The sequence below is a fragment of the Crinia signifera genome, chromosome 12 (assembly GCF_055691185.1).
Source record: "Crinia signifera chromosome 12, ASM5569118v1, whole genome shotgun sequence".
NCBI lineage: Eukaryota > Metazoa > Chordata > Amphibia > Anura > Myobatrachidae > Crinia > Crinia signifera.
The window spans coordinates 24,547,680-24,572,273 of NC_139228.1; the positions used below are offsets into that span (position 1 = coordinate 24,547,680).

The 24,594-nt window shown below is 44.9% G+C and overlaps 1 protein-coding gene across 13 annotated transcripts in view; it reads right to left on the reverse strand.

Annotated features, from left to right (window-relative positions):
- Window positions 1-24,594, reverse strand: part of RYR3 (ryanodine receptor 3) — a 527,067-nt gene that overhangs the window by 319,615 nt on the left and 182,858 nt on the right. For all 13 annotated transcript variants that reach the window (XM_083167836.1, XM_083167846.1, XM_083167845.1 and 10 more), the window contains exon 2: window positions 18,634-18,753. In XM_083167836.1, the coding sequence (XP_083023962.1) occupies window positions 18,634-18,753 (120 nt within the window). The remainder of the gene's footprint in view (window positions 1-18,633; window positions 18,754-24,594) is intronic.

A 24,594-nucleotide genomic window follows, 5' to 3' on the forward strand; every position in this document is an offset into this window, starting at 1 on the left:
TGGACAGACATTGAAGTCTGTGAAGGTAATAGGACTACTCACATTGCACCGCAAATGGGTATTCCTCATTTGCAGGCATAGGAGTTATACAGTAGGAGAATCTGGTCTTTGAGGAGTTTTTTTGTTTGTTTGTATTTTAATCAGTGATTATGTAATTGTATATTGACAAAGAAACTCCAACCAGTCTGACCTTAGTGAGGAGTTCCTTGCCTAAATTTCCTGTTAAAGGATCACTAAAACAAAATTATAAAAATCCTTGATATAAAAATAAAACATGTGGTTCTCCAGCTGTTGGGGTTGACTCCAAGTAGTTGTCGGAGACCCAGAGCAGAGGCGTTTAACCAGACGGTGGTTTTTACCAGGTATCTACACAAGGGGATTTGGACTGTTGCGGCACCCGACATGCAGGTCTTGGTAACCTGACAGGGTGCAGAGTAACTCAGGTTCTGACCTGGTTTTTGGCAGACAGTCTGCCACACCTTTAGTCGTAGATTAGCTCACAGTCTTTGAAGTTTTTATAGGGTTCAATCTACCACCTATAGGTCTGAAACCTTACTTCCTAGCCACCAGTGGCTTTCAAGCCCAGATTGGTCTCTGACTGTAGTCCCACCTGGACTGTCTGATGGCTCCAGCCCCTTCTTTGCTCTGCGTAAAAGGTAGTCTCTAGGTGTGTTCCCACACTCTCTTACTTCTCTGTGTAGGTGGATCTCTGCTGCTCCCCACAGAATCTGCTGCTCAAGGTCGCCCCCTCTGGTGATACTGCCACAATATATATTCTGTATATATGCATGCATTGAGTCGACCACTGAAAGTCGAGAGGGCTTAGGTTGACACCTGAAATAGGTAGGGCTAAGGTCGACAGTCAAAAAGTCAACATGCGTTTTACACTTTTTTGGCTGACGAGAGGTATTTCATGCCCTACCATCCACCGCGCCCAAAGCATGGCAAATGCAGCGAACCATGTGTGGAGACGCGGTACACTTTGACGTGTCCATGTCAAGTATGTCGACATTTGGGACAAAAACATGAAAAACTAATGTTGACATTTTGTCTGCCGACCTTGCCATGGTCGACCTTAGCCCTGTCAACCTTCAGTGGTTGACCAAAGTCATGTCCACCTAAATTAAGTCAACTCAATGACCCGTACCCTAAGAATACTCTTCCACCATTATTTATGAACTGGATGAAACGGTTACTAGTAAAGGCCTGCATTTATGTAGCACCATAAAATTGTGCAGTGCTCTGCTTAGCATGTCTAATAGTCCATAACATGGGAAAGGACGCTTGTAGACTCTTCGATTCAAACACATGCGCCCCCCACCTAGCCCAGAAATTTTTCGCTAGAACAATTAAAATCCCTAAACATGTGTTTTAATGCTGTTATATCATCTGAATTCTGTTCACATGTCTGACAGAGTATCATTACTTTGCGACCTTCAACATGTACTTTACTCTCCCTCCGAGTGTAAAATTAGAAACTGACAGAGTAGGGCTGTATTGGCCACATGTATACTTGTCAATGTGATGATGGAGGGGTAGCGTTAAAGCTGAATCAGCCAAGATGCTGCTAATACTGTACATGCTGACTTTGTGTCTGCTGCAGAGACCCACACACCGTTTGCTAGAACATAAACCTTTTTCAGCACAACCTGTGTGCAAGTAGCCATTGTCTTCACAACCTTAATGCAGCTCTCACACAGAGCTGGCCTCCTTCCAGGATTAATACACGTAAAGAATCGAGGTCTGTATTTGGTATCGGGTCAAACAGGGGGCCAGACATTGGCACAAAAGCCTGTGAGATTTCACAAGCCTTCTGTGGTATTTAACAGATGCTAATGTGTTTAACACTACATGTTCTACCATAGCTTTTTCAAAAGTAACCATGTCACAGTTACTTCTGTACTAATTGCTTGTCCTTAAAATTAGGTCATTCCCAAACCACAAAGTTCAAGTCAACAAGAGCACATCTTTATGTTCAATGTTGACAGTAATTACCAGCATAAACTTTGTCTATTGTAGCTTGGAATAAAAACTGCTCGTCACTCAAATTCGGCTGGCCACATTTGGATTTCTGAAGCGACTGCACTGACACCTCTTCATTGATAATGACAAGATCATATGGTTTGTCTATTTGTAGTGCGCTGCTGAATTTGACCAACACACGATGGTGACTGCAGCCATGGACACCGATAAGGAGGAGCGAATCGGGGGTGGTTACAAAGACTAGTTGCATTATCGTGAGAAAGTCCATAAATACTCTGGTTTTCCTGTCAAATCAGTCATCTTAACTAGGGGACTGGTACTACCAGTGTTTGTAACGTGCATTGATGCCCTGGTGTGACATGGTAGTGCTCAGCATCTTTGTGCGTGACTTTTTCATTATGCTGCATCTATCTTAAGTGGTACAAATACAACCCACAAGTACAGATAAAGCCACCAGCGGCCGGCTCTCGCCAAGGGCATACGCGGACGAGATGCTCGCGCGCGTCCCGTGGCTACAGAGCTTTCTCCGCCGCCCACCGCCTCCCCCCGGTGGACCTCGCCACTCCGCTGTCCCCCCTATGCCTGCCCGTCCTGAAGGGGAAGGGACCCGCAGTGGCGCCGTCCTGAAACTGGGACGCGCGTGCCTGTGAGACGCACACGCATCCCAGTCAGATGGAGCACCTCTGCGCCAGCGATCGCCAGCAGAGACATGCTGGTGATCCCCCGCCAAGGATCAGAGGCGCTCCATCTGTAGTTTCTGCTGATTAAAATGATATGCTGCATGCCTATATTCTGAGTGCGACCGTGACTGTATCAGCATACGAAGTTCTACATTGCAGTGTTTTTCAGTAAAACAATGGTAATGTAGCATTTCGTATGCAGAAACAAGAATGGTCACACATAGAATATAGGTAAGCCATATATAATTTTAATCAGCAGAAGCTGCTTGTTGCAAAGATAACATATTGTAAGGGAAAGGGTCAAACACACAGATGATTGCAAATACCAAATCACACCGAACTCATACATTGGGCCTGATTCAGGTTTCATTGGTGTCATCCCGATTTCCGATGGTGCGGGGTGTCACACGACGTCAGCGCTCACTCCTTTTTCGGCCATCTCCATCAGAAATAATAGTCAGTTTAGACTGACTTTTATGTGCGAACGGGAAAAAAACAAATTCGATGGTCGGCGACCATCGAATAATGTTTCACTTGTGCGGCGTGGGGGGATATGTAAGCGTACACATTCCCTCACAAGCAAATGCAGGGATTCGCGCGGTGGAGGGTGTGTGTGTATATGTGTATGATTAGGGTTATAGGCTGTGGAGTGTGTGTGTGTGTGTATATGTGTATGATTAGGGTTATAGGCTTCGGAGTGTGTGTGTATATGTGTTTGATTAGGGTTATAGGTTGTGGGTGTGTGTGTATGATTAGGGTTATAGGCTGCGGGGTGTGTGTTTATGGTTACAGTTATAGGCTGCAGGGTGTGTATACGGTTAGGGCTATAGGCTGCAGGGTGTGTGTATGGTTAGGGTTATAGGCTGCGGTGGGGGGTATAAGTTAAGGCCATAGGCTGTGGTGTGTGCCTGTATGGTTAGGGTTATAGGCTGCGGTGTGTGTCTGTTTGGTTTGTGTTATAGGTTTCAGGGGGGTGTATAGTTAGGCTGCGGAGGGGAGTGTATGGTTTGGGCTGTGGGGAGGGGGATGGGTGGGGTTAGGCTGCAGGAGGGTGGTGAATGGTTGGGCTGTGTGGGAGGGGGTGCATAGATAGGGTTAGTCTATGGGGGGATGTATAGTTAGGTTTAGGCTACATGGGAGTGTTTAATTAAGGTAAGGCTATGGGGCATGTACAGTTAGGATTAAGCGATAGAGGGTGTATACTGTAGTTAGTGTTAGGCTGCAGGTGAGGGGTGTATAGTTAAGGTTAGCCTGTGGGGGAGGGGGTGTATAATTAAGGTTAGACTGTGGGGGAGGAGGGTCAGGTGTATGGTTAGAGTTAGGCTGAGGGGGAGGGTGGTGCATAGTTAGGCTGTGGGGAAGGGGGGTGTATGGTTAGAGTTAGGCTGAGGGAGGGGATATTGTTAGGCTTCAGGGGGTGTGTTTGAAGAAACTCAGGAGCCCGAGGTGTGCTCCCTACCACCAGTGCTGTGCCTAAACACGTGCAAAGGGGGCCGTGCGATCGAGTGGGCTTATCTCCCGAAGGAGACGGGCCCCGTTTTTCCCCTAACCCCTCTCAACCATAAGGCCGAAGAGGGGAAAATAGGGAACGGTGGGTCCTCTTCGCCGAAGCTTAGAGAGACCCTCTTTCCTCAACCCCCGGAAGGGTTAGGACGGTGGGTCCTCCGCACCCGAAGGTTTGGAGAGACCCTCAGGGGACTTCCCTCTGCCAAGAAGTCATTATTTACCATTCTAGCTCCGTAACAATGCATACCATTTATTAATAGGATTCCTCTTTATTCTGCAGGGGCCTACATAAACGCTGGCGAAGTTGTTTTTGCTGAACTCTTGCCAACAAGTGGTAGATTAGTTCAAGAGCTACAATCTGCCCCCATGAAGTCCGAGGGTTTTTAACTGCCTGGGGTTCCCTCCCACATGCCTTGAAACATGTGGGCTGCACTGTATTTACACCAACTATGACCATGTTTATGGTGGCTGTCAGATAAGGACATACTTTCCTGTACTATTCAAGATATCATTTTGTCTTTCTCCCACTGCTGATGCCAGAGGTCAAGGAGGCAAATCCAGATTGCACAAGGCCCTGACTAGGACTGCTGCTATATTTACCAGGGCATTCCCAGTTATTAGTCTCTGTATCCTCTGGGAGGCCTTCGGTAAGACAGGACTGCTGATGCGTTACTTGCTGGAAACTTCGTGCCAGGACAACGGAGTTCAACAATTTGGGCACACAATGAACATATAAACTAGACAATCTTCTAGACTCCAGGTGTTGTAAACCTCATAATGCTAAGCACATCTAGGGGCAGTACTTTTAGTAAAAAGGAAGTAACCTATATTTACTGTGATATTAAAGTTACTGCTTAATTTTTTTTAAAGGTTACAGATCTATAGACGCTTTCCACATTATTATAGAGCTGTAAAACGGCTTGCTAGAACTATTGCTTCCAGCGCTCCAACGATCCAGGCAGAGAGTACAGAAGTGCGCATTTCACAAGACGTCTTTTCATTGCCAGAAATATCTTGTTCAAGTTTTACCATCATTATTTATTACCTGGAAAGTTTTTTGAATACATTTCTTGGAGCCACATATAAGACAGTTTCAATATCGAACATGACATTTCTAGGATAACGTAGAGAATAGTATACCTGTGGTTACAAGATAAATCATTGCAGTATCCAATTTATAGTTACATAAACTATAGCTGCATATAAACTCATAATATTGTGTGATAACAGGTTATCTAGAACAAAAGTAGTCCGTTAAACCTAATGAATGATAGTTAATAGGTTTACAAGTTCATACTTGTGTTTGTCCACTATTGGAATAATCTCTCTCTTTGGGCCTTATTTTGGCTCATTCTTTCTGACAAAATCCTTCTTAGATGGACAAAACCATGTGCACTGCAGGGGGGGGGGGGGGGGCAGATGTAACATGTGCAGAGAGAATTAGATTTGGGTGAGTAATTTTGTTTCTGTGCAGGGAAAATACTGACTGCTTTATTTTTACACTGCAATATAGATCTCACTTTGAAGTAAAACCCCACCCAAATCTAATTCTCTCTGCACATGTTACATCTGCCCCACCTGCAGTGCACATGGTTTTGCCCATCTAAGAAGGATTTTGTCAGAAAGAATGAACCAAAATAAGGCCCTTTAGAAGGATGGGAAAGGGCTGTATGTAGTTCTAAGCATGATTATATGTGGGCTCTTGTGGATCTCAGAGGACTGTTCCACCACGCAGTAAGCAGGAGGTTCGGAGGTATTTAAAAGACCATTCGGTACTCTTTACCTAGCACGGCGCCCACGATTTTGATCGTGGGCATCGCAGGTAAAAAATCGCGGGCATCGCGGCCATTGAATGCACTAAAAATCGGGTGCGACGCGACCGACGCGATGCCCGCGATTTCCCATAGGGATCAATGTTAAATTTCTCAATTGACCTGATTTTACTGTTCAATGCCTCAATTGACCCGATTTTTCCATAGGAAACAATGTTAAATGGCCCACAGAGGCCAAATAGCCGCCCTGAAGTGTGAAATGGCCCCCACAATTGTTAACGCCACCCCACGATCAACGTCAACCCGAAGCGTGGCGAGCGCAGCGAGCCCGCGAGGGGCGGTGGTACGCGTCCTACGACCTTTTCATACCTCCACTATCCACGTTGGCGTGGAGTTGAGAATAGTGTTGCGAGCGCAGCGAGCCCGAAGCGTGGCGAGCCCGAAGCGTGGCGAGCCCCGCGAGGGGACGCGGATACCTTCACAGGTAAACGCGTCCCTTCGCGGGCTTCACAGGTACCCGCGTCCCCTCGCCACGCTTCGGGCTCGGTGGCTCGTTGCGCTCGCCACACTATTCTATTCTCAACTCCACGCCGCCGTGGATAGTGGGGGTATGAAAAGGTCGTTGGACGCGTACCGCCGCCCCTCGCGGGCTCGCTGCACTCGCCATGCTTCGGGTTCACGTTGATCGTGGGGTGGCGTTAACAATTGTGGGGGCCATTTCACACTTTAGGGTGCCTATTTGGCCTCTGTGGGCCATTTAACATTGTTTCCTATGGAAAAATCGGGTCGATTGAGGTATTGAACAGAAAAATCGGGTCAATTGAGAAATTTAACATTGTTCCCTATGGGAAATCGCGGGCATCGCGTCGGTCGCGTCGCACCCGATTTTTTAGTGCATTCAATGCCCGCGATGGGCGCCGTGCTAGGTAAAGAGTACCGACCTTTCAAAATGATCCCTTTGAGTGCCAACGTTTCTGTGAGAGATCCTCAAAATATCCGCTAAAAATGCCAGCGCCGCTCACAGCGACTGTTCTTTTACTACAATTACAGCCAAGTCAATTAATTGAAGTTTAGTTAAATATTGCACCCAAAAAAATAATTTTTGCGGCTATTTTGAAAATCTCTCACAGCAAGGTTCGCACTCCAAGGGTTATGCTTAATGTAAAATAAAAATACGCCGTTGCCTAAAAATTAAGAAAAAAAACCCCCTACAACTACAATTTAATAGCATTTTACGACAAAAGCCACTTTTACTTTTTAATAATTGGGCAAGCAAGTGGCAGACTTATGCCTCTTTTCCACAAGATCGGCACCATTCACACTGCATACAGGTGCAGTGCTTGGATATGACGTCATCTCATTGCCAGGCCCTGCGACAGGGGGGTCAAAGGGGAAAGCTGACCCAGGCCTCAACGATCGGATGGGCCCCAGAATCAGCCGTCATATCGTCGCTGCAGTCAGCCGTCCGGCACTGCTGTGGGCAGCTGACACATAAGCCGCCCCATCCCCCTAACAAGCGTTTTTGCAGCAGTGGCGCTTCAGGGACTCGGGAAGGTAAGCTGCCTGAGGACACCTGACAGAACACGCAGTTTCCGGCCCCTGCTTACACACACTGACATGAGCGCCGCAGCAGCACCAGCTCATGTCAGTATGTGTAAGTGCGTGGTGGCCGGAAGCTGCGTGTTTAAACAGGCTTCCCCTCCCGAGGCAAGAAGCATGTACATTCCCCTGGGAGCAAACATTTACCCCCCCCCCCCCGGCAACAAGCATGTCATCCCCCTGGGCAACAAGCATGTAATTCCCACTGGGCAATGAACATGTACTCCCCCATGGCAACAAGTATGTACGCCCCCATGACGAGGAACATAAAACCCAGGCAAGGGTAACCCCCTGGCACAGAGCATGTAACCCCCTGTCACGGAGCAAGAAACCTCTGGCAATGAGCATGCAACCCCAGGCAAAGAGCATGCAACCCCAGTCAAAGAGCATGCAACCCGAGGCAAAGAGCATGCAACCCGAGGCAAAGAGCATGTAGGTGGCACTTATGTGGCATAATATGTAATGGACATTATGGCATGTGGTAGAATATGTAATGGGCATTATGGTGTGTGGCCTAATGTGTAATGGGCATTACAACGTGTGGCATAAATATGTAATGGGCATTATGGCGTGTGTCCTAATGTGTAATGGGCATTACGGTGTGTGGTATAAGTAATGGGCATTACCATGTATGGTATAATATGTAATGGCCATTATGGTTTGTGGCCTAATGTGTAATAGGCATTATGGTGTGTGGCATAAATGTAATGGACATCATAATGTGTGGTAAAATATGTAATGGCCATTACAGTGTGTGGCATAATATGTAATGAGCATTATAGTGTGTGTCATAATGTGTAACGGGCATTACGATGTTTGGTAGAATATGTAGTAGCTGTCAGTTCAGAAGTAAGACTGTCTGCACTGGGGGCAGCCATTAAATGGGACTTCTTGCCACCAATATGCCCACCATCCCTCCCTGCTCCACACAACTACTAGTGCTGAAGGGGGTGGGGGGCCCCTAGAAATATCAATGTATGGGGCCCCAAGATTTCTGTTGCCGGCCCTGCTCATTGCACCAGGAGAGCGGTTCTCTCCATCCTGTAAACAGGTCCCAATCAAATTACCTGTGTTATATGTTTACACTGCAGCTCACCCAGGACAAAGGCTGTTTATTACACTGTTATTCAAAAGCTTTCTGAGCATGCTTTCAAACAACTTAGGGTGGCTGGTGACCCCTGGGCTGCCTCAATAGTCTAGTACAATGATTCTCACATTCGGTAATCAGGACCCCAGTATACAATCAGGGCCTAATGATGTGTAAGCCTGCCTTGTGAAGCCTTCAGAAGCATCTCCTCACCAGATTCTCCTTTGGGTATGCACACAAGCTTACCAGGAACAACTGAAACATCCAAATATTTCTCAACCGATGCCGGTCACAGGACATAAGCCTCCAAACCAGACTGAGGGCCAAAGTGCCCAATATAAACCTGTGTACCAAGCGCTGGAGATGGGAGCCTGCTTGTGGCAAGTGCATACACACGATGCGGGGTCCGACGCATGGTTGCCACGTGACATGTTATTTCTGCAGTATGTCATCACTAGGGACATCCCCATTGGCTCTGCTGCAGGGTCAATGCAAGACATTGCTAGCAACCTAAAGGAGCGGATATATCAAGGGTGTACACTAGACTATGAGCCTAATTCAGACCCGATCGTATGGCTGCGAATTCGCAGGCCGGCGATTATCGATGAAGAGTGCATGTGCACGGCCCGTAGTGCCCATGCACAAGGCCTTCCTGCAACAAAAAAAGCCTGAACAGTTTCTTAATCGCTGGCCGTACACAAGGTGTGCGACAGGAGCCGGCGTATGGGGGGTGGTAATTGGAGGTCTTCTGGAAATGTCTGGGTAATATGCAGATGTTCCCACATGAGTAGAAGTCATGTGATGTCAGCTGTGGCCCCAATCAGCCTGTTTCTACCGCAGCCGCCGAGTAAGTCCTGAACTATGCACAGACCGCGCACATCGAAAAAAAATATGTTTGATGAGCGGCTTGGGAATGGATTTGCAGCTAAACGTGGCCAAGGCGCCTTGATTCCTGTTGGAGTGTTACATAAATAAAATAATAATTATTATTATTATTATTATTATTAAATTATTTGGCAATTCTTTGTAATTTGTTTACCCTTCATAGGTTCACAGTTGATTAATTTACATAATAAAAAACAGTTTGAGGTGAAAGTAAGGTTCACAGGTCCACATGCATCCACACCAGGTTGTGACTAGAACCACTTCTGTCTTGTGACAAATCCCATCATGCACTGGGTCCACGTATACCTGGAGAGGGAATATAATAGCATAAGGAGTGAAGCGAGGGTACAATCATACTTGCCTACCTGACCCTCTCCATGAGGGAGAAAATGCTCTGTTCCTGGACTTCCCTGGTAATGTATGATTGCCATCACTTGTGGTGACACCTTTCTTATCAATTAGCTAGCTCACCACAGGTGCTGGCAATCATATATAACCAGGGAAGTCCAGGAACAGAGCATTGTCTCCCTCATGGAGAGGGTCAGGTAGGCAAGTATGGGTACAATCCAGGAGCAATAAAATAACCTACACTGGAAATTACAGATAAAATAAAAACGACGTGAGGGCATCTACAACTTCCGCCCTCAACTAACGTAACATCCTCATCAAAGAATAGAAGTGGATCTAGACACAACCTGTGACAGCATATCACCTGAATATGTTTCCATATTTACATTGAGCAGTTGGGTTTCCTATGACCTTTAGAACATCCTAATAACAACTGTTGGGGTTGGCTGACTTTCAAACTTTAATCAGGGGGATTCCCGTGCCCTTTCATGACTTGTTTTACCATTGTAAGACATACATATAACATGACACATCCAAACCAAATGTACAGTAAAATTGAAAACAAATCCTTTTTACTGCATCCAGTTGCAGAGTAGAAGCTAGTGTTTATAGCATGTACTGCAGCCAATTCAATTAATTCATCATGACCCTCTCTGCAGTGCGTTATTCTCCCTTTGCTCTAGAACACGTTTTGCCTTTTAGCTGTGCAGAGATGGAGCGGCATTAAAAAAAGACTAATATACGGCAACATCTGAGAACGGTGGGAAACTGCAGAGCACGTTCTGTAACTTACATCAGATAAACAGCAAAACATTCATCCTAAGCGCACTTCTGTAAACCCACATTTCTATTTTACATGCTCAAGGGGAACAGTTATTAGTTCTGCATTTTTAGAAAATAAATAGTTGCTATTCCAATATCCCTAAATAAACGTTGATACTGTACATATACAGTATAACCAGCATCACCAAACCACAATTGGAAACAAAAGTAGCATATCTATATAACCGACTAGTTCTCGCTTCCTTCAGATCAACAATTCTTCAGTATGTTCATTGTATTGTGGAAATATGGAAACATAGTACACAAATAACAGCACAGAAAACAAGAACATCTTTCAACAGGTGTGGAAAATTGTATTTCCTTCACTACTCAATAAAACAATATGTAACTCATATTTTATTTATAAAATTAAATATTGGGTGAAAGTTACAACATAAAACAGCAGGTTAAACATTTTTATAATTCTCAATGGACCTGGCAGATGTAACATGTGCAGAGAGTTAGATTTGGGTGAGTTATTTTGTTTCCGTGCGGGGTAAATACTGGCTGCTTTATTCTTACACTGCAATTTAGATTTCAGTTTGAAAACACGTGACCCCACCCAAATCTAACTCCCTCTGCACCTATTACATCTGCCCTAACTGCAGTGCAGCATGGTTTTGCCTATTAGAGAAACAAATGTCCATTGCAATCCAGACTGAATTAGGCTCAAAGTGCCTAATATAAACCAAGCTGCTGTGTACCCAGTGCACCATAGCTGGAGATGGGAGCCTGCTTGTGGCAAGTGCATACAAACTAGTGTGTATACGGCCTTTGGAGAGAATTTGGTGGTCGCTAATGAATTTGCTTGCATGTCTGTGGAATTGGTGCAGCAGAGACAGAGTTTAAAGTGAAAAAACTTGTTGTTTTTTAGTTTCCCTTCTGAATGCAATGGTTTTTCTCTGGCAGGCATAAAACGACAGTGTTTTTTTAAACAGTTACCCCAGCACAGACAGCCTCTCGAATGAGAGTACCCCTTTATTGTACCCTCCATCCATCGACTGATGGGGGTAACTTTAAAGGTGGAGGTGGGTGTGGGCATTGGTGGGGGATGGGCATCTGAGCTGATGGGAGGATGAGTGCCTGAGCGGCAGGGGGGAGGGCAGGAGCCTGAGCAAAAGGCTGGCCAACATTGGGCCCCTCAGATCGTCAAGGCCCAGGACTGCTGTCCCATTTGACCACCGACACCAGGTCCGGCCCCCTCTCCACTCCTAAATGGCATCAGGCTGTAAATTACTGACAGTTTCCTGACATAGGTTGACATCCATTGGGTCAACCACTGAAGGTCAACAGGCCTTAGGGTGACACCTGAAATAGGTCGACATGGTTGGCAGGTCAACACAGGCATTAGGTAGACAATGGCAAAGTCGACAGCCAAAAGGTCAACATGAGTTTTCATTTTTGTCCGGAATGTCGACATAGTGGATATGGACACCGTCGAGGGTACCGTTGACCACTGCGCTGGCCACTATTCTCCCTCCATGCCCTAGTGGATGGTAGGGCATGAATTACCACCTATTGGCTCCAAAAAAAGAGAAAATGTCATGTCAACCATTTGACTGTCGGCCTAATCCTTGTGTCGACCTTCCAACCCTATTGACCTTAGCAATGTCGACCTTCAGTGGTCAACCCAATGCATGCCGGCCTTAATAAACCTAATGATCATATCCCACTTGAGGAATGAGGTTAGGAATCACTGATCTAGATCAGTGGTTCCCAACCTTTTTTCTCTCCCGTACCCCTTGATTAGGCTTTTCATTGATAAGTACCCCCTCCTCTCATTTTGAAATATGGACAGTACTTAGCGGTATGCGGATCCTTATGCATGTCCTCATATTAAGGAGAAGCGGAGGAGTAGTATACAGCAAGGAATCATGTCCTTCTGTGTCTAGACTGGTTGTGTGTTATCTCCAGGATTCCCACTAACACCAGTAGGATTAATGCCGCTGCTTCCTCCACCTGTGTCAGCGCAGGGCAGATGACTGCTGATGTCTGAGGGCAGCATGGGAAGCTCCCATTGGATTTCTGGTCAGGCATATGACACAACATGGTTTGTCTCCATGGCAATGGTTCTTCTTCAGCCATCAAAAGACCTTTTCATCGTCCGCCATTACCAATATTATTTTCAAGTACCCTCAACTGGTCTGCAGAGTACCCCCAGGGGTACTAGTACCCCAGGTTGGGAACCACTGATCTAGATGATGGCGGATACAAGCAGTGGTGGTTGCCACTACAAGGTGTGCAGCAGATACTAACTCCCTTGTAGCTGCTGGCTCCCTTGCAACGATGGTAGTCCTACCATAGAGGACAATTTATATTAAGGAATTTTAGCATTATTACATCTAAGTCATTTTCTATCACTTATTGTATTTCTGAAACCAAAATGCATTGAAATAAACTAAAAATAATGAAATGTATTAACTTGATTTTCATACAGAGCGCTTCAAGTTCAATATACAGAATTACAATCCAGTTTGAACTGGCACAAAATCGATCAGAAAGCAGACCAAAACCAAAAAAAAATAGATTTTGAAATTGTATAATACAGTATCTATTATTAATAGTCAATTATTTTGACAAGTTAAAAGTATTCCACTTTTGCAAATGCATATCAAGCTATTATTTGGGTGGTTGGTGACAGTAATAAGTAATTGTTTTTATAAGACAAGAATCCGTACAAGATGTACTAGACGCGATTGTTTGTTTAATGGTGCATTTAGTTTCTTGCACGGAAAAAGTAATTATGCAGATTTGTGCACTGGTGCTTTCATGTTATCCACAGAAACATTACACACTTATGTTTTCTGAGAGACTGTCTGTTCGGATTAAGGATTTAATGTTGCATGCTAAAAGCTTACCAGATAGGGAAGACCCACACATTCTGCTTTGTGCAGTACATACGTATTTTATAGCGAGGTTTAACACAACACTTCCAGTTTAGGAAACCTAAATCTAAATGAATATCCTTTGTCATTGTTGGCATAATTCCACACTTTGCCACCATAGTAATGCTTGTGGGTAATATAGAGTCCAAATATGACCAATCATCTTCTATGTATGCTCTAAAGCAGGCATGTCCAACCTGCGGCCCTCCAGATGTGCTAAAACTACATATCCCAGCATGCCTTGCCACAATTTGGCTATTAGGGAATGCTAGAACGATGCCAATGCATGCTGGGATGTGTCATTTTAGCACATCTGGAGGGCCGCAGGTTGGACATGCCTGCTCTAAAGCACAGGTCTCCAACCTGTGGCCCTCCAGATGTTGTGGAACTACATGTCCCAGCATGCCCTGACCGTTTTGGCATGCTCTAATACAGTGGTTCCCAACCCTGGTCCTCAAGTACCCCCAACAGTGCATGTTTTGCAGGTCTCCACACAGAATCACAAGTGCTATAATAGCTCCACCTGTGGATCTTTTCAAATGTGCCTGAATAATGAGTGCACCTGCCGGGTGACCTGGAAAACGTGCACTGTTGGGGGTACTTGAGGACCAGGGTTGGGAACCACTGTACTAATAGGAAAAAATGTGGCAATGCATGTTGGAACATGTAGTTTCACAACATCTGGAGGGCCACAGGTTGAAGACCCATGCAGCATATGCACAGTAAGACATGTTTTGGGCTTTTACGTAAAGAAGCTTCACTGTGACTGATCTCGGCAATTTACTAGATTGAGGTTTGTGGACGTCTCATGGCAACTAACTTGTTGGGGTCCTGGGAATAAATTGCCTGAATTCAGGTCAAGTTATGTCAGTGACACCCACCTTCACCTGCCAGAAGCACTCAAGCAACACTCAAAAGCACCTTATTCCGGTCCGTTCGCAAAGGGCGTTTGTTCGCACGGGAACCGATGTTTTGTTTCTTTTCACCCACTGGGAATAGTCGGATCGCTGGGTGCACACACCTGGGACAGCGGATGGGGGTCGGAGAGGGTGGTGGCCCGCCCACTTCCTTCTGAAGGTACACGCCAATGTAATGGTACCCCAGAGCACCCTTACATATGCGTGCACATTCCACATCATTCAATAGTCGGAGACCATCGAATGATGTGGGTGTTCCCCTGCACGATGCGAAATTATGTTTATGTAAAACATCCATTCGTAGCCAGTGCAAAGGAATGCGCCTTGCGAATGGTGGGCCGGTGTACCACAATTCACAAGGCGGGGTTAGGGACTCGCAAGAATGCGAATACGCATCCGAGCGAGTCAACCAGAATAACCCCCAAAATACATAAAGCTAGCATGTTTAATATATGCCTTTGTGCGAACATAGGTCAGTGTGGTCCTTTAAGAAACTCGGAAATTGATGTCATTCCATAGGCATTGTCCTGGATACTCATATGAATTCTGCATCCGGAAAGATCTTCGCTGGGGTACCAATCATTTTGTTTGCTGGTGTTAAATGGTGTTTAGGAGTGGCGCTCCTTACAGGATACTAAGCAGAGGATCTTTTGTGTGCGCTTGTACCAAGAATCTTGTTAATAGATCATCTAAATCAAGGGTGTCAAACACAAGGCCCGCGGGCCAAATCCGGCCCGCCAGACCTCGTCATGTGGCCCGCGCGAGGAGATAGCACGCAGGGCAGTGTGTCCCAGCTTCTGCCTAGGCCACCTCCTCTCACCCACCCCACCGCGGCCGCCTTACCTGTTCCTCCACTGTCGGCGGCCATGTTCCTGTAGGCACATATGTATGCGGCTACAGAAACATGGCCGCCGGCCTCCACGGCTACGTGGAGGAGGGCCCGGCCACCTGTTCCCTCTGATGCCCGGCAGTGACAGACACTGGGTGGGGACGTCATGATGATGACGCCGCCCGCCCATGCGTCTGTAGAGAATTAGGAGCAGGCAGGGAAGCTGGACCGGGAGTCGGGGACAGTGTGGCCGCAGCAAGCAGTGAAGAAAAGCTGGAAGCCGCAGCAGCTGCAGCACAGACGGAGAAACAGTAAGTGAGGATGAGGATCACACTCACAATAAAAAAAAAAAAAATTATCTGCGGTTTCATGAGGTGTCCCCGTGTATAATAATAATAATAATAATAATGCCATGACACCACAGGCTGCTCCTCCTGTATAATCATTTATGTGTCATGGCATTACTTTTATTATATTATACAGGGGGAGCAGTCTGTGGTGTCATGGCATTATTATTATACAGGGGGAGCAGCCTGTGGTGTCATGGCATTCATTTTATATTATACAGGGGGAGCAGCCTGTGGTGTCATGGCATTATAATTATACAGGGGGACCTACAGATACAACCTGCCCTTTGAGGGTGACCAAACTGCTGATGCAGCCCCCGATGAATTTGAGTTTGACACCCCATATCTAAATATTTGCCAAGTCTCTTTGGTGGATGGCCACACCCCTTCTGGTGGCTGGCCACACCACTTAATTATAGGCCCTTACCACTGCATCTGGGTGTAATACAGCTCACAGACAAGGTCTAGATCGACAGCAAAATGTTGACATACACAAGTTCAACATTATTAAAAGGTTGACAGAAGTGGACATGGAAAAAAAGGTTGACACATGAAAAGGTTGTCTGAGTACATGGATACCCAATTAGTGTACCGCTTCCCCCGTCATGCTTTGGACCATATAAAGTCTACATGGATGGTAAAGTATGAAAAATAATAAATACAAATTTCATGAGTGTACGGCATCGGCTAGATATATCTAGAGATATATATCTGTGCATCAGGCGATCCACCGACCACCCGTACAGCCGCACTGACAGCCACCAGTGACTGGCGGCTCAGTGTACAAGTACATGCAAATGTGCCCACCCACTTGTGATGTCAGTTCTTATGGATTGGGCAGTGTGAATGGAGAACACGCTCCCCGACCAGTCTATAGATCTATCCGCAGATCAATCGATCTGCAGATATATCTATTAGTGTGTGCCCAGCTTTAGACATTGTCAGCCACCCGGATACCACGGCATTTGCCCGATGTGTCCCCTTCATGACGCAGTCAGGGAAGGAATTCAGGTCATTTACAGAATGCACATTTGCTTTGCACCTACTGTACTGTAGGTTTTCCATTAAAGCTACATCCCTGTCTCTACAGCTGCCACACTAGATGTACACCTAGGTTTGCGGTGAGGTGGAAAAAGATGAAATCGCATAATAAGCAAAAATGCAAATGTCACATCAGATTTACATCAAACGTTTTAGTTTACTAAGCACTTTAGCATTACTCAGGACTTAAATTAAACACAAGTGATGGGACCTTGGGACAGACTCCATTTCATGCAACAATTTTGCGCGCTCATTTTTTGCAACTGGAAAGAGCAAAATGCATGTCAAGTATACAACAAGATCACATCTCAGAACCTGATTATCACATGTGTAAAATAATAAACTCAACCCTCTTCTCTGCATAAGACCAGAATCTTTCATCCACACCCAATCTTCTATTCCTGGCTGACGGGTCATTTTTAAGGGTGCAGCCACTGTGGAACATTTTATACACACAGTTGCTCCTCTGTCCTCAAAACCTCCATAGGGAGAGTAAGAGGGCATTGTTTGATATAGTGTATGGTATTGATCAGGCGATAAACCCCCCCTAAAGGAAGTTTATTTATTTATACCCACTCATTACCACACTTGGGGCCTTATTTTGGTTCACTCTTTCTGACAAAATACTTCTTAGATGGACAAAACCATGTGCACTGCAGGGGGGCAGATGTAACATGTGCAGAGAGAATTAGATTTGGGTGAGTAATTTTGTTTCTGTGCAGGGAAAATACTGGCTGCATTATTTTAACACTGCAATATAGATCTCGCTTTGAAGTAAAACCCCACCCAAATCTAACTCTCTCTGCACATTTTGCATATGCTCCCCTGCAGTGCACATGGTTTTGTCCATCTAAGAAGGATTTTGTCAGAAAGAGTGAACCAAAATAAGGCCCTTGGTGTCCACAAAAGGGAGGCGCTAAGCCTGGTTCACCATCCCCCTTTCTTTCTATACGGCAAGAGGGCAATTTAGGTGTTTTGAGTTCTTCTGACAACTTAAAACACGTGAATCACCATCTTACCCTCCCTATGTTATTCTATCAGTTATTTCTAAATAGCTCACATGAAATATAGGTGTTCTATTTCTGCTGTATATTCAAAATAACCCCTGAAATTACATGGTGTCACACTGGTTAACGGTTCTGACACAGCAATATGGTCAGACATTACTGAGCCGAATGCTGTGCCCAGTTTGGGCATTTCCTCCTACATTTCAAAACCAGACTAGAAAGTGGCTACTTACTAAAAATTGTATGGGCGTTTCTTTGCGCGTACCTGCATTTGTGTTATAGATTTTAAAACATAAGCTAAAAGGTGGTGCAACTTTGATATATTTTCTGTACAGTATTAAGTAATATGATTGCACTATATAAACGATAATAATAATAATAATAATATGTATGCCATAACGCAAGGCATTTTCTGGACATGCACTAGCTCCACCCTTTTTTGTGCAATTATAATAATCTCACTTGGCAAAACAAAATCTTTTCTTTTCATTGCTTGCCGCAGGGGAACTAGTCCACCATTTAGCACGGAACTTCGCTCATTGGTTGGTGCACACTTCTGCTTCTACAGCTTGCTCAACAAGCCAATACAATTTGGAAGACAAAAGTAGGCATGTGACTTCACCAAAGGTGATTTTGTGCTGCAGTCTGTGTTAACAGCACTTTGCAGATGAGGTCGAGTGGAAGCAAGCATGCTGCCGGCTGGATGAATGTTAATGAGATACAATATACCCATACCTCATTAATTTGTGACATCACTAAGGAAAGAACTGTGGTCCAATATAAAATGTCAAGGCAGCATATTGATCCCCTAAAGCTTGAACCATCTTCTACACGTGCACAGTTAATATTTTTTAGAATGATGAGGGTCATACATTACTTCGTACTCATTTAGACTGGACAAATATCTAACGGGACGTTTACTTACTTTGGCTTCTGACGTTGGTTCCAGGAAGCAAAGTCGATTCCCAAGTCCCTCTGCTGCCAAGCAAAATTTCCTTTGCTCCTTATGTATATTAGCGACACACTGTAGGACAACTTCATCATCCTGTCAAACAGAAAGGTAGACATCAGTAATCATATTCAGCGTATAGGGATTTCATCATAAAGTCATTAAGTGTACTGTACTACTAATAGGCTAAAAAGTAATCACAGCGGCTGATATTCGCTCACAAGTGTTCATTGCTCCAATTGTAAGAAGTGGGGCTGATTTAAGCCTTTGAAGGGTATCAATTCAGGTGCCATTACTGCGTATATCAAATTGTATTTGCTACAAAGACAACCCTGCTTAATTTGAAAAGCCATCAGCTCCTGTAAGCCACCTTCAAGTTATGGGAAAACCAAAAGAATTATCCATTTTTTTATTTTGTCACAAAGCTGTACAAATAAATGACATCACCTGAAGTGATGGATTTCACTTTATATAAAGTTCCAACGATCAGGCTTTTTTTATGGCACCATAGGCAAAACTTAGCTTAGTGCTCCCCCCACCTGCACACCAATACCGACTTTGCAGAACCTCATTTGTGTAGATGGCAGGGGTGGATTGGCAGTAGGAGCAACCGGGATGTGTCCCGGTGGGCCAATGTGCCTGGGGATCCACCTGTGGCAGGGAGAGGGTGACAGACTGGTAGTGTGGATATTTTAGGGGGTACAGGTTGGCATGCTGGTGTGCAGTGGCAGAACTCTGGGAGGCAATGGAGTCATCTGCCTCCGGGCTCCTGCTCTCAAGGGGGCACCTCTCTTCCCCTGCAAGTTTAAATCCATTAATTGAAAGACATTGAAATAGCTTCTGTGGCTTCGTTCTGAAATATACAGTGTTCTCTCTCTCTCTCTCTCTCTATCATATATATAATATTTCATAAGAGACATATATAATTATATAAGGTTTTGTGTGTGTATGTGTTGGGGGCACCAATATACATCTTGCCTCCGGGCAACTGGGATGAACTTATGCCACTGCTGGTGTGGGTATGTTAGTGGGTAAAAGTGGCAGGCTGGCAATGTGGGTGTGTAAGGGGGCCACTTTTTGGGCAACTTAACATTCACCTTCCTCCCATGAAACCAGGTAGAGAAATTAGCATAAAGTCACAGGCACAACTGCAGGAAAAGGAACAAGGACGGCTGCATCTGTGTCCGACTCAGAAACAGGCCTTATAAGTAGGGATCCCACCCCTTCAACAGCCTCCTCCCCCTCAATAGATGCAGCTTCCAAAAAATATCCCAGGCTGGTTTTCCATCCCAATCCACGCCTGGTAGATGGTGTTTTTGTTCAGCATCTGCCGTTTTCAACAAGGCTGCCGCTCTCAGAGTCAAACTTTATTATATAATAGACTCAGGGTTGCCCCGCAGATACTAAAGCCCCTAGGCAGCTGCCTAATAGTAGCACCAGCCCTGCTCACAGCACCCAGATTCTCTAGTGGCATATTGAGTTATGTTCTTCTCTAGGTTGCATGCTTCATTCAATTTCCCTGCCCTGCTAGCAGGCATGGGGAGAAAGCTGTATCAGTTATCTAACAGCTGTTTCAGTAGATCAGGGACTCTCGGAAATCTCCAGAGAGACTACTTGTTAGCAGGCCCACACTGTCCTATGGTTCTCAGAGCAGCAAGCTTACATTAAGGCAGAGGCTACTAAATACAGTCCTCAGGGCATCCCAGTTTTAGGCATGGCCATGCTTGACCACCGGTGACTTAATTAGTACCCCGGTCAATTTAATTTATCCCTTTGAGTGCCAACGTTGCTGTTAGAGATCCTCTAAATATCAGCAAAAAATACCAGCGCCGCTCACAGCGACTGTTCTTTTTTTGGGTGCAATATTTAACTAAACTTCAAGGTATTGACTCGGCCGTATATGTATTTATTTATACTAAAAGAACAGTCGCTGTGAGCGGCGCTGGCATTTTATAGCGGATATTTTGAAAATCTCTCACAGCAATGTTGGCAATCAAAGGGTTAACCATCTGTGCTGAACCACGGATATACTGAAAATCTGGACCGCTGAGGTTGGCCCTGAGGACCGGTGTTTGGGCACCTCTGCAATAAGGGGATTACCAACCATGGCCACCATTTGCAAATAACAGGGATTTGCAGGAACAGCGAACACTGGTATATTTGCTTATACCGTCATATAAGTAAAAAAAAAAAAAGGTGAATGAGACTGTGTGCAGGCAGTAATGTGCATGTCGTCCCTAGAGCAAATGCATCTGGGCATAAGGATGACAGACCTATCGGGTAATTATGGCAAAATTGTGAAACTTAATATAAAAAACACAACCAAAAGGGGTCATCTCTGTATCTGTGATTATTTGCTGGTGTGCCTGAAGGTCTAGGCTGCACCCACCTGCTCATTCCTCTACTAAAAACATCCCTTCAATGCCAAATTTAATTCTCTGAACTCTCCCCTCACATTGGGACAGTTGAGAACTACAGTAGGTCATTGGTGCACAATTTAAATCTGCACAAATTCAAAATGACAAAACCGTTGTCATAGCAATCATGGAAACATACTCAGATTAGCCCAAAAAAAAAAACCGACCATGTAATCACTAGACCTTAATTGAAATGTCAGCAGCTGAGAGAAAAAAATCTAAAAAATAAATATATTAACTATTGTAGTATTGTACATTCTGAATAATAGCAATAAAAAAAGACAGATACACACTGCTTTGAATTAAAGCAAAAATAAGTTCCACTAACTAGTGGTGTTTATATACGGGCCTGACCAGCACAGCATGCACCTGCGGGTGAAAAACCACTATTTTCTTCTATGTGTCCATAGCCATAATTTTGTTTGTGTCTTTTTTTGTGGCCACTCTTTTCTCCAGTCCAAAGCATGTTGCCACATTTAAAGAATTACATTTGTTATCCATGAGCAAGTATATCAGTGCTGCACGCTGGGGGGGGGGGGGTCCTTACAGTCTTTGATTTATGCTCAGTTGGATCTGTGCATGGTTCTGCCCACAAAATAATGTGCTAAAGTGAAAAAAAAATAATAATAAAATGGCATGGGGTCCCACCCTCATGATCCAAATCAGCCCCGGACTCATTAGGCCGGACCTGGTTTCAAAAATAGGGGGGGGGGTAGGATCATAGGGATCCCCCGTATTTAAGTAACCATCACCGGGCTCTTGGACTAATCCTGGTTCCAAAAATAAGGGGGACAAAAAACTGGGGTCCCCCCTTATTTTAAAACCAGCACCGGGCACCAAAAGTCAGCGGTGTCATGCCACAACCAGGGGACACTCTTTTGTGAGACTTTACTGAAAGAAATCGCACCATATTCCATCTCGCCAACGGTCCAGGTTTGCTTTGTATATCCGATATGTGAATTATCTACAGCATTTGAGCGGTTCTTTCTTTGAAAGTTACAATCTGGGCAAATCCTCATCTTTTTATTTCAAACAAAAAGTTCCATTTGGACCCTCCAAAACAGAAGGATTGACCACACAAGATTGACGATACAAGAAACACTCAAGGAAATTATGAGGATTCTTGTTGTTCTGACACGGAACCATCCAATGCCTAATCACTCTACTAATACGTCAATCTGCGATTTTTTGCTTTGCTCCCAACACAGAATCCGCCCCGATCCCCGTTTCTGTCTCCTCATTATTCTTTTCTGTCCGTCCTTCAAATAAACAACATGGATAACAGACAAAGGTCTCATTATTGCAGCAGGGCTACAGAAATCAGATTCTTGTCATACTGCTGCTTCCTTAAGACTTGGAGTGTGCAAGCATTCCTCGCTGACACTTACTCGGATGTCAAAAATAGACACGTCTGTATCTGCTGTCATGTATTTGCTGAACACACAAACAGTTCAAACAGTGGCTTTAAAACCTTCTCATGCTGGATAATATAAATTCTGGACACTGTCAAATATTCACTACTATAATTATGACTAGACCATATGTCGGAGGATGTCACTCGTGCCACCACACCTGGTATTGCAGATAACGCAGGCATAGCACTTTTTATTTTTGCAGTCCCATCTTTACCAGTAGTATCAGGAAGCAAAAATGTTTGCAGACCTCAGCAAAAGAAAACTATTATTGACTGACAGGTTTGTTATACTTAAAGGGCAAGCATCACTTCTTTAAGCAGACTTAGATGTACACAAGATTGACGAAGAATAAATAAAATCGCAGCTTCAAACCAATAAAGCCATCCTCATCTATCCCTTTAATAGCATTAAATGAGCCAATTTAGTCCCCCCCACTAATCCCCTACTGTATTGTTCTATGTATTGTATTGCAACTGAGAACAATAGATGATAATAAGCATTGGTGCAGCCGTGGCTCACCAGAGAAGACTAGTTGAAGAAGGCTCCACCTGTACTCACATAGATCTAAAGTTCTTTCAAACTTCCTACATTTGAAGACTAAGTCAACTCCAAAACTTGTTGTTAACACTAAAATAACTACTAGGATAGCAACGGTTATGGGTCCCATATTGCATGAGCTCTGAGGCTCTGAGCCCACTCCCCCGGAGCCATCTACCATTCACAACTTACAAAACTGTGGCGCAAGCAGCAGCAAAAGTCTGCATCATAAAGGTAGCTTGGAGGGTGGGTGCAAGGGTGTAGCTACCATAGGTGCAGGGAGTGCAGCTGCTATGAGGCCCAGAGCTGAGAGGGGCCACCCTCCCTGTCAGTTACATGTATTATATACAGGGTGAAGCTACCATAGGTACAGGGGGTGCAGCTGCTATGGGGGCCAGAGCTGAGAGGGGCCACCTTCCCTGTCACAGTTACATGTGTTATATACAGGGGTGTAGCTACCATAGGTGCAGGGAGTGCAGCTGCTATGGGGCCAGAGCTAAGAGGGGCCACCTTCCCTGTCACAGTTACATGTGTTATATACAGGGGTGTAGCTACCATAGGTGCAGGGGGTGCAGCTGCTATGGGGCCCAGAGCTGAGAGGGGCCACCTTCCCTGTCACAGTTACATGTGTTATGTCGAAGTAGAGTTAAATACACGCCATTTTAGAGTGGTATGGCCACCATCTTGGTTCGCAGAGTTTACGCAAATAACGTATAGGAACCAGGTTTTGGATTCAGGCGAACCCAGTGTGCTGCCATACTAATACACATAAATTCATATCTCATACTCACAAGTAATAAAATATAGATAATCTGGCTTTAATTCACAGCACATAGTTTAATTGGTATCACACGATCTTTCCTGTACATATTTCGCATCTATATGTTCTCTCTCTCATGTGCAGCGCTCCGGTCCTTGCTAAAAGTTCGCAACTCCTAACGGCCGACAGTTATGGATAAATTCCATAATTAATGGTCACTTTGCCACGAGGTCAGTCTAACAAGAAGATCCGGATCTTGCTGGTTTAGAGTGTTGATTTGCGACCCCTATGACGACACCTGAAGACAAAGACACAGAAAGTGCATTCTCCTGCACCAATCCACGAGAAGCGACACCGGATATCCTGACCAATGGAGACCCTCACTGCCCCCTTTTACCTGGACACTATAAGAGTTCAAGCACGACCTTAACTCACTCTCACTATTCCTCCTCTACTATTGATGAGACAGTAACTGTTGCATTCCTGTATGTATATTCTGTAGAATGGCTGATTGTTTTTATATCTGTTGTTTTTCCCTTAGTAGTTTAGAACATACTTTGTATTGTGTACCAAACTGTATACTGTGTTATATTGTTTCTATAATCTCTGTAACCCCCTGTTGTCCGTTAGGGACTAAAATACATGTTACGGGACTTTATCCCCTAATTCCGTAATATATACAGAGTCTTGGCTTTTATTCTCATTTAGCGACAAAGGGTTATAAGGAAATTGTCCTCAAACTTGTACTCACATTTAAGTACTGCGAAAGGATACCGCTCCATTGGTATTGGCATAGCGTGTTGTATAC